The following is a 12,085-nucleotide window of genomic DNA, read 5'->3' as shown; positions in this document are numbered from 1 at the left end:
GTCACGAACGAGTGAAAAGAGAAGGTAAAAGAATAAATCAATCGCACACGCGATCAGAATTTTAAGCCAGGTGAAGCAGGCGATATTAAGAATCGCTACCACCTGCCAAACAGGTCCGTGTGCACAGATTCGTGTCGACCAGATGCAGTGGCTATCGCTTACCTGCAGCACTATCGGGTGACGGTCGTGACTTCGCCAGGTCAAAAGTCGGCTGGTCAGCTCGCCCGATCGAGTGCTCTCGGAGGACTCCAAATCGTGACAGTATCGCGGTCGTAATCTCAAATCGCTACAACAATCCGATAACGTTGTCGATGTTAGTTATCGTGTTTTACGATAGATGTTATTCGCGAAATAAAGTCTATTAATAAGTGCCGAACGAAAAAGATATGTAGGCAATTAAACAGATTTCGGAATAATCAATTTAATGACTTCGTAAAGTGATATCGTGTTTACATATGTATAGAGCATATACTGAAAGATAAATAAGTGTGATTGATAAGAAAGCTGATGTTGTGTGAACGAGATGAAATTTTGATTACAAAATTCCCTCACATCTGTACAAATTATGAAGATTTATCATAAAAAACTAAGTATTTTTTTTTTTTTTTTTTTAAGCAACGCCTTCTTTCTCTATAATTTCGCGTTGAATTTTGTCATCCCTTGTATAACAAAAATGTATGTGTGTAAGATTTACCGCAACTCATTCGCGAAATGCGAGTCGGCATTTGTAGTCGCGCAAAGATAAAAGGGAATGATGTCACGTGCGTTTAGACGTTCCGCAGATGGAATTCCTCTTACAAGCACGATGCTTTCTTCAGTGCTTCCGTGATAGTATTTTTGAGTCGCGTATCTCTTTGAAAGAGAGTTACAAAGCTATGAACTCTTGCCGTCATAAAAAAAATGAAAAAAATATATACGGCATTTGTGATTTTATATCATCTTGTTTCAGAAACATTTCTTTTCTGCACTGAATATTTTTAATGCCATGTATATAAAATTTACGCTACGTATTTTATGGTAAATAAAAAGAAACTACGAGTCAAAGCGATACTCACTTGCATTCAGCAATGGACTTCTGTTCTGTCTCGATTTCCCGGGTTTTATCGCAATGTCGTATCACGTTATCTGTCAGGAGCTTCCCTGAAAACATGAGAACGTATCGTAAGGATGACGCATGCTAAATTTATTTTTTATTTGAGTTTAATCTCTCGATCGTTTTTAAAAGTACACATGTCATTAAAAAAAAAAAAAAAAAATTTAAGCGAGACGATAATTTCTTGTTCAGATAATCGTCCATTTTTTTAAAGTAAAGAAACCGTAGAAGCTGAAAAGAAAAGATTAACGGTTGAATTTTGAAGAGTCCCAGTTTCTCATCGCTGCGTCGTAGTTCTCCTTTGATGACTTTCTCAAAAATAGCCGTATGTCAGCGGGAGGAAAGTAAACCGTGAAGAAACCAAGTACATACAAAGTGCAGTCATTCAGTGTCTAGTAGCACTGGCAGGAAAAAAACCTGATAAAATGCCGAGTACGACTTATCTGGTTTTCTTTTCTTGACCTCGTGAACTGGTTCCACAGGTATTTCCGTGATAGCGGAATATGTATCTATCTCAAGTCGTGTTTGTCGCGATACAGTAGATTTATTTTTAGAAAAACATAAAAATGTATTTGATATTTTCCGACAAGAAAAATTCACAAGAAAAAAAATTATAATTAAATGTATGTAAGATAATTAAAAAATAATTTCTTTAATTTTTATATATTTTTTAGACTAATTAAAAATATTTGTTATATAAAAATTATTTATAATAAATATATAATTTAAAAGAATCTGTTTAAAATTTATAATTATGAATTTTGAACAGAATATTTAAGAAAATATATTGTTGGAGAATTTCTGTGTGATAACTTTAATATAAATAAAAGTTGAAATAAAAGTTTCAACGCACAGAGATTAATGTTCGTAATTAACGTTTATCCACGTCTTATTACAGCTACTATCGTCATGCATTGTATGCAAAATTTGATGGAATACACTATAGATCAGTGACGAAAGCGCGTAAATATGCAATGTATATGCTGCATGAGTGAATTGAATGAAAATGGACTAAACGAAGTTAACCATTCAAAGAAGGAAGCGATAATTGACGATAAGTCTCTGACTTGAAAGTAAATTTGACTGATATAGAACACATAAACATACACACACACACATATACGTGAGGAAAGAAAGAGAGAAATTCAATCTGTCATAATAAATAATAATAAATCGTCTTCACGAGTGACACTTACTTAAAAAATCCATTATGCATTTTCTTCAAGGCGCTCGACGCGTCAATAAGATAAAATAATAAGATTATTTTGAATAACCTCTTCGATTAATTCAATCGATTGCTTTATAGTCAGAGTAAATAAATAAGTCGATGTTTCGCGACTTTGTGCGAATTTTCTCGCAAAATTAACTCGTGCGCATTTACACGCAAAAATCCCTGAAGATCTATCGCGCACTAAATTTATTTGGAATTTTGATAGATTGCTGTCATTTCGCAACTGTTCCTCGCGTACAAGCGTCTAGAGGAAAAGAGGAGTAAAATGTTACGCAACGAGTTGAAGCTTGTCGAGCAAAACATCGTTTGCTGACACTCGAAATAAGCTCGCAAACGTACGAAGATACTTGCGTATGATATTTATTTATATTGCATGATGTAATCTTTAACATCGAATAGGTATATGATGCATTATGTAAATAACGATTTAAACTTTGCAAAGAGAATGTATATCGCTATTACAATTTCAAATTTTGTCAATTTTATATAAGTCATTATCATGTATAAATTTCTTCACCTATTTTTTAAAAATCAAATTTGTATTTTTATTTCATTTTAATATAAGGTACTTATATTTTTATATTAAAAGAAATTATTTATTCAAAATATTTTGTCAACAAAGTAAATGGTGTCTCGCGATTTTACTGATCTTTGTTGTGCAAAGTGATAATGACTAAAGGCATCGCAGGGCAGATGCAGGCAGAACGTGGACAAGCTCGCTCGAGGCAAACGAGACGGAATTGGCCGTGACAGTTCGAACAACGTTGGAAAGAGAGCCGGTCGTTTCAAAGTGTCAGGCTGCTTTTACTTTTGTTTCCCGACGGTCCTTTCTAGCTTGTCGTATTTCCCTTCGGCCCTTCGTCTTGTTCTACGTCGTGAAGTGCTTTGGCATCTAGATGGCATCGGTCCAACCGTTGCCTGTCTTACGAAGACCACCACCAGACGCCACTTACCAGACATACCATCGGCGGGGCCAGAATGGTTCGTGAAAGCTTAAATCGGATCTTGCTGACGATCCGTTCGTCTAGCATCGATAACACCGTCGGGGAAACGGGGACAAATGCGAGCGTTATCAAAGATTTCCGAAAATAAACCTCTCTACTTTGATAGACAGAAAGAGTGTGTATAAATATTTATGAAGATTTATTTCTTCAATGTATATTTGATAATGTATATGAGATTTCTCTGATTACTTTTACGCGAGATTAAATCTGCATACCTATAAGTGCATTAGTAATAGTGCAAATCTTTTATTATTTTATGACACGAATAAAATATGAATATGAATAATGCAGCGAGAACGAATTCGTAAACATCGCTTATGTAGCTTTTTGCCAGGTGCTCATTTACATCCTTCTAGTTAAGACTGTTGGCGCGGACACGAGGTTCAACGAGAGTTCAATGCACCAGTTGTGATGTCATATATTAGTATAGTTACCTCGAGACTGCGGACTAAGAAGTATAGTACTAGTAGAGATCGATTCGACGTGATACAGATACTATGTGATTAATCGGCGAAACCTTCGCGTTCCGCGTATACGGAATTTTTATTTTTACATATTACTTAAAGACAATAAATAATCCAAGGATGCTAAATTTCTTATTACTTTTGCTTAATAATTAAAAATTAAGATTAGGGTAAACGGAAAAGATGGCCATAGGCTGTAATTTTTTCAATAATCGCTACATAATGCGCTTTTTTAGTCATCAAAGGTAATCGATATTTATAGTAATTTATGTGCATATATTGTTCGAAATAACGATATTGTGAATCTTATGTCATATTTTTACTTTTGACTACCTGCAAAGTTTTTCATTTGTCCACTAAAAACTGTTACAACGTCGAATAAATTACAGTTAAGCTATCGTAATCGACGTTAGACATATTATAAAGATATGTAAATTGTTATATGACCTAAAATTTTTATTTTCGTTTTCACTATTTTTTTATAAATATTATAGCCATCTTTCCGTCACTAGGGTCATCTTTTCCTTAAAAGTTGGGTAAGATGGCCAATGCTTATGTTGTACTATTTTGATAATATAAAATTTCTATTAAATATTTTCCTTTTAAATAATTTCGATATTACGTAATTTAAATTTCAGTGAAGATAATATGCCAAACACTGTTAAAAAATAACAAAAATAAAAGTATGTTTTTTGCATTTTAAAAAACTATGGCCATCTTACCCGAGTTTACCCTATAGAATATAAGTACCTTACCTTTTTCATAATTCTTCTGAGCGAAGGAGAAATTGTGATTCACGTCCGGCGGATCGACGTTGTCGAAGAGATCGGAGGACAATTGTCGTTGCAAGAGAATCGTCTCGTGAGTGAGCTCACGAACTTGGATGAGAAGTTCCTCATAGCTCGAAACTGGAAGCGTCATCGCTGTGCTTTCCGTGTTTCACCGCGCCCCTGCGCACGAGTTTTGCCAGCAAAGCCATCCGACTTTAATTCTGCAACACGCAAGTAAAATATTCAATTCGTATGGCGGGTGCTGGCAGAAAGGTTGCAAGATTGATCGGATCTTGTATCTCGTATTTGCGCGAGAAACGCTGGGTAAAAGAATGAGAGAAATATATATCAATTATCGTAAAAATCGTAATTAACTAATACATCTTCTGATAATGTGAATATAATTTATTAATTAGAGTATATTAATTTAGGTTAACGATTAATATTAATGTTAATATATTAAGATAGATGTGTGAAAAAGACAAATAATCGCGGTGCAAAGAATTGTGAAATTATAACGCCGTATTACAATAGCGGATGCTTTCCAGACGCTTGGGATAAAAACCGGAGCAGTGCATTTTTAATCTCACGTGTGGTTTCTCGTATATTACTACGCTGAGGGAAGATGTTTTATTACGTCAGCAAACAGATGTTTTTGCTGTAACCTCGCGGTTAAAATCATTCTCGCGATAAGATAAAAATTCCCAAGATGCTGGTGAAGCGTATTGTTACAAAACAGAATATTTTAAGATTTTTTATAGATAAATGCGTATGCAATTAAATTTTTAAAAATGTATATCTAGAATACGTACAATGTCGAGCAATTTGATTCTCGATTATTAATAACGCTTTTTTTTTAGAAATAATAAAAACTTACATAGTATAATACAACATTATCGAAATTCGCTATATAAATTTATGAGAATCCCCCCAATATTGGAGATAAAAATCTGAGCTTTTGAGCGCGAGCGATTCCCCCAAACTATGAATTCATGCATATGCAACGTGAAGAGTGTTGCACTCTCTCCGACGTCTAAAGGAGTTTTTGTGTAATGCAGCGGGAGGAAACACCGCGCTCGTTCTCCCTTGGGGCACTCGTACCCCTTCCATCAAGTACTCGCGCGATAGCATACGATAGCCCGAAAGTGCATATAAATACATGCAGAGTTAACGCTGTACATCGTCTGGCTCGAGAGTGCATATCATGAGTACGACAATATACAGTAGAGCGGGTCGATCGATTGTGCGAGAACCGAAGTGTGCATATACATACTTGACGCATATGTATTGTGTCATCCGTTATGTACACCGGGTATCTCAAAATCACGGAGTAATTGAAAAAAAAAAAAAAAAAAAAAAAAAAAAAAATATAAAGCTTGAAATAATAAATAAAGTATTATATAAACCGATATTAATATGCATTTTTCCCATCTCTCTTTGTATCAAATTGAGTATACATTTAAAAATAAAATGCATGTTAAATAAATAATATATTTAATGAAAAATAAAATTCGACTAACAAATAATTCTCTAACAAAGAGTCATGTTCCCAAAAAATTTTATTAGCATGTATATGAAATTTATGTATTTTATTACCTTAAAAATTAATCGTATCTAATAAAATAAAAAAACGGAATCTTTACAACACCCTATATATCCGGATGAAAGAAAGCACCTATACGTGCACCTATACGTACGGGCAAGTATGGTGTTTGTGTAGTAATCGTATAAGGAAGAGTACAAGCGAGGGTGAAGGTAAGGTCTCCGGCAGGAACAACGGGGGTGCGACAAGGGGATTTTCGCCTTTACCGTGTTTCATGGCCAGCGTAATCCGGTTCCGACATTGCGTCGTTGCTACGTGAGTCATGAGCGCAAACATCAAGATCCTTCGCGGCTAAAATTGAGCGATCCATATAATATCGGTAATTTTTCAACATGCTAATCCCGCGTAAGCACGTCGGAGCTATTTGAAGGCACGTATCGCAAAGCGCACAATCGACAGCGAAAATTAAATCGTATCGGAATATTCCTTAAATCTATTTATTAATTATCTCATATTAGCTCGGAATATTCCATCAATTATTACTATCACGTCATTCCTAATTTGGCCTTAATATATTTTGTGAAATTGCAAAACAAATTGCAAATCATTAATTCGGATTATTTAAGATTAGCATCTTTATAGTTTTAATTGAATATTTCATAGTCATAATATTTAATTTTCTTTTAAGACAAGAGCATGTAGCAGAACTGAGTAGCAGTTTAATTGAATAATAGATTTGATCTAATTTCTTTCCTCGTTTTTATATAGACACTTTACTTGCAGTCACTTAATTAGCAACTTTATAATCTTATTAGATTTCTCAAGATTTATCTTTGATATTCATTTTTTTCCTGTAATATCTTTCCGTAAAGTATGACAAATTGTGTAACAGTACTGTGGGCGAGATATTAATCATCACCTGTGAGCGTCAAAGTATTAATTATGCTTCATCGCGCGAAAGCGTATAGATTTAAATAAAATATCAATTAATAGTTAAAAGAGATTTAAAAAAATAACTGCATGTTTTAGAATTCTAAATAAAGCAGCTAAATTTTTCGAAGCAAAAGGGATTATTATCCTTTATTTTTATATCATTATTTCTATTCTATGTTATTATATTTATACTATTATTATGTTATTATTCTTTATTTTCGCAGGCAACTTTGATTATATTTGGACTCGCCGCAAATGATATATATTTCCTTGAGAATCCATAAGAAGAAAATAACAATTTGGTACTGGACCACAAGCTATTATAACCACAAGGCTTCGATCAAAGATGGAAAAGCCTTGACGAGAGAATGCCAACCGGTTGTTCAGAACACCATAAAAGTCTGACATACGACCTGGCGTCTGACCGGTCGTGAAGGAAAATTGTGTGTGTTTACAAAATAATCTTGCTTCGTCCGCGAGAATCACGAAACCACGGACAATGCATTTTTCACTTATTATTAGCCCATGCAACAATATAATAATAATACATATTGTATTATGTCAGAAATTAATTTTTTCTAATATTAAATTACAGAGTAATCTTATTACGAATCTTTGATGGGGCGTTTCATTTTCCGATATTTTCTGTCGGAGCATAAAATGCAGGAAAATATATATCGTTATTTTATATAGGCTTCGACAAAAATACGAAAAAATGTTATTACTGCAGGAGTCGCTCGCAGGATTTAACGGTCCTTGTAACGTAATCTTGTATTCGTATCTCGCTTGCGTGTATCTTGATTCGCCGGCAGCTTCTTCCGCTTCTGCGAACACGGAAGCGCTCTGCTTGCATGCGAACGCAATGTATATATATATATATGTATACATGCGTCGCATCTCGTTCAACGATTCCAGAAAACAGGAATCCAATACGTGGTAATTTCAACCGAGTGATGCTTTACTCTTATTTTCTGAGACTCGAGAATCATTTACGGTGTTACTTGAGGAAACGACACGATCGCGACTGAATGGTATGAATGACTGAAATGGAGAATACCTACGTGAAAGAATGATGCGGAATTAATTCGCGATCTAGATTCTCTCTTTTTCTATGACATCATGATACCTGTCATAGTTCTCTTAGGTTTCTTCTCTTTACAAGACAGTTACGCTATCTTTGTTCCCTGACATTCTATTTCATTCTACTTTTCCGTTACATTCATATGACGACCTGGCTATCATTCTGACGAATACACGACTTTCTTTCTGTAACGTTTACAGCACATAGGCTTTACGTGTTGTAAAAGTTGTATTAACTCTTTCACGAAATGTTTAAGCATTTTATTGTTATAGCAAAGCTTTTTTCTTTTAATATTTTATACGGTTCAATAAAATTTTGTCTTTTTACCCATTTATTTATTCAATGTGAAAAAAGTGAAAGATTAAAAAATTAATACAATCATTTTAAAGTATATGTAATTTTAAAAAATATATATTTTCGTTACTCACTACTTATAGATTTCACCGCCGCATTTTAGATCGAAATCATTATTGTCCTGATTTTGTATATGAATATAAAGACCTACTTTCACAAAATTCTATATAGACATATGCAAACCAATTATGGAATAATCTCAACGTTCTGATCCTCTCTGAAAGATAATTCGCATTACACCTGTATTATTGAAGAATGAAATGCGGAAAGTTCATGTGGCACACAACGTAATATAAACGTATTTTATAATTAATTTTCGGCACAGAGCTTTTCCGAAATATATCAACACAGCTAGTCCGATGATGCATTATTAATTGTAGCGCGCGAGAAGAGAACAATGAAATTACTAATTATTCGAACGTGGCACGAAAATTATTTAGTTATCACGTACGAACGAATCCTGTTGGAACGATAAATGTATAACAACAATGATGATTTTACCTTGATCTGTGCGTGAATTTATCTGCACAATTACTCGAAATTATCTCGCACAATAAATAAATTAATTCTTGCATAGCATTGTCTGAGTGATAAATTAGCTTTTCTATAAAAGTCTCTCTTTCATCACGGTTAGGTTTTCTCTTTCTCTATCTTAACTCACATCCTACACGAAATAGCAACAGTCTAAAAGGTCTGGAGTAAACCGACCATGATGTCTCTGTCTCTTCATCGAAGCATTCACGCGAGAATCTCCGCTCGAACGGTATTCAATGCTCAAAAGCGACTATGAAAGATATCGCGTTCTCTTGCAATTTCACAATGAGATCGTTTCCTGTCGCGCCTTTCGCGAGCCGCAATTTCGCCGTTTAACGAATTCCCCGGCGATGCCGGTTAACCGACCGGCCGAGCTCGTTATCGTCGCGGCTTTAATTACGCGCGCTTTCATGACCGCGGCGGATTGCAGGATACAAATCTCACATTCTCTTGTCGAAGAAGGAGAATGAGAGAGAGAGAGAAGCGTGCTTCTGTATGATAATGTGCGCGGGTAATGGAAGCGTGGCGGCTTCGCACCGGGAAACGCGCCCGTATCGCTTCGTGGTCCATGACCGGAACCAGTCCGGACCACGAAGAAGAAACAGGTGGGTGCGCGCACTGGCGAGGAGATCTCTGGACTTGTTCTCTCTCGAAAGAAGCACGAAAGATTCCGTCGTCAGAGAAAAAAGGCGATCGCAAACTCTCGCCGTCTGTGTCACACCCGCCACAGACAGGATTATATACTTTGAGTTGTTCTTTTTTTACTCTGCACGTACGTTTGAGTGCGTTATTCCAGAAATTTACGTTTCGGATAGTTCTTCGAGGGTTCCATTCAAAAGAATATCATTCAAGTTGATTTTTATCGAAATAAAAAATTATTATCTGTTTTTTATTGTATATACTATTTATTTTTTATATGTTTATATTGTGTTGTATGATTATGTTGTGTACGTTAAAGTTAAGCGTTAAAGTTTCTTTTCCGCAACGCTAATTGATTGTTGAATATTTAATTTTAATATTTACGGTCGGGTTTAAGAACGCTTCTTTCTTTTTCTTTCTTTCTCTTTCTCTTTTTTCATATATCATGGAAAAGATTTACACATAGATTCATCATATACATATAATACAAATATAATATATGTACCTTTTTTTTTTGTCTCTCTTTTTCTCTTGTACGTTTTCTTTAACTTTTTTTTTAAATTTTCTTTAATTTAATTTTTTTACAAGATGTCACACAAACTGTCAAAATTTGACAGCTGCAGACGACACGCGCGAAGCAATAATGCACGTGACAACGAGACATCGAGATAACCAATCAGTATCACGTAAAAACGATGACAATGTCATCAACATATCTTTTTTAGAAAGAGAGAGAGAGAGAGAGAGAGAGAGAGAGAGAGAGAGAGAGAGAGAGAGAGAGGAGAGAGAGAGAGAGAGAGAGAGAGAGAGAGAGAGAGAGAGAGAGAGAGAGAGAGAGAGAGAGAGAGAGAGAGAGAGAGAGAGAGAGAGAGAGAGAGAGAGAGAGAACGAAACCGTAAAGACTTGGCATTTTCCTGTATTTTTTATATTCAATCGCTCTGGAATTCTTTTCAAAACAAATTAAGAACTTTAGAGTACTTTGGGAAAGAGCCAGGGTTCCTTATTAATTATATATCGAAACTCTCTGAAAATGTGGGCTACGAACTTCGCGAAAGTACTAAGCCAATAATTATACGCCGGGTCGCTGACCCGATTCGATGACGATGTTGTAATACCTCGGTGGTGGCTAAATCGTCGGACGTCAAGATCGATCACGTATACGCCGGTTCACGTGAGCGGTGAAGGCAGACAACAAGAGTCGGCGGTCGGCGGCCGACTCGGCGACGCCTCTCTTTATGCCAGAAGCACACATGCGCCAAGAATATCCTACCTGTCGCCCGGTATTGTCCTCTTTGGTGTATTATGTAAGATTTATTAATGCACGATAGACACATTTATTTACGGCCACTATGAAGCGCTTGATAACAGTCGTCCCCAACGCGAAATTTGCAGACTTTCTCTAATTTTAGTTCCCTTCCCGACACACTGTCTTTCAGCCCGAGGCACTTTATTTCAATATCTTGTGTTTATTATTACGAACCGTCTTTTTCCGGTTGGGCCAAAAGTCATTTCTCGACAAGAAGTGTTGATAATTTATATATATATATATATATATATATATATATATATATATATATATATTATAATTGTTTGAAATACGTGAAATACATACATTTATAGTTTGTAAATTATATGTATATACATATATATATATATATATATATATTTATTTAGTTATAAAGACTACGTATTTCCTATACAGATACATAATATTTTCTTTTTTTTTACATTTTCTCTTGTTTTTTATTTCTCTCGGTCAATGGACTTTCGACTCTGGTCCAAATATAGCAAATATCTCTTCGCGAATGTCTGTCGGCGCCAAATTAATTAATTCAGCGGGAATTCATTCCCGGCCAGAAATATCCCTTTGCTCTATTTACATTCATCGCTCCCTCATTTACATTTCTCTTCTATTTTCATATCTCTCACCTAATGTCGCTCTAGTCTTGCTTTAATAAGCACGAGGTCTGACGATGATATTTGCATGGCGCTAATCCGCGGACATTTCGCGTGTCCTTGGCTGACGGTGCTCGATGACAGTTAACAACCGTGACGGAACGGCATCGGTAGACACGTGTTTTTTTTTTTAACAGCGTTTTACGGCCCATTTTCCAGAGGCATCTTCTTCGCGGGCAACGATGCAACGCGCTGAGCGAATTACAGCGATCGAATAATGATCGGTCGATCCTACATTACGTTTTGCCGCATTTATCGCGTCGTTTGCTCGCATCGTGCGTACCGTTACGTTTGAGAGAAAAGTGCATTGCCCGACGGTTTCAAGAGACGTTATTTCCACGATAAAACAGATACAGAAACGGTGCGAAACAATATTTTGGGTTTTTTTCCCGTAAAATCGGCAAATAAAATTTTATCGACGAGATTGCGCCGATACGGAAAATAGCAGCGAGCGAAGCAATATCTGATAACAAAACGAAGACG

At 35.6% G+C, this 12,085-nt stretch overlaps 1 protein-coding gene across 1 annotated transcript in view; it reads right to left on the bottom strand.

Moving 5' to 3' along the window:
- The window catches only part of LOC140665305 (uncharacterized), a 35,590-nt gene that overhangs the window by 22,035 nt on the left and 1,470 nt on the right, over positions 1-12,085 (bottom strand). The window contains exons 2-4 of the mRNA XM_072891243.1: positions 4,548-4,783; positions 1,056-1,140; positions 163-286 (exon numbers count right to left, since the gene is read on the bottom strand). Coding sequence (XP_072747344.1) covers positions 163-286; positions 1,056-1,140; positions 4,548-4,713 — 375 coding nt within the window. The 5' untranslated portion in view covers positions 4,714-4,783. The remainder of the gene's footprint in view (positions 1-162; positions 287-1,055; positions 1,141-4,547; positions 4,784-12,085) is intronic.

This window comes from Anoplolepis gracilipes, chromosome 4 (genome assembly GCF_047496725.1).
Source record: "Anoplolepis gracilipes chromosome 4, ASM4749672v1, whole genome shotgun sequence".
NCBI classification, from domain to species: domain Eukaryota; kingdom Metazoa; phylum Arthropoda; class Insecta; order Hymenoptera; family Formicidae; genus Anoplolepis; species Anoplolepis gracilipes.
This window is presented reverse-complemented; position numbering and strand designations above follow the sequence as displayed.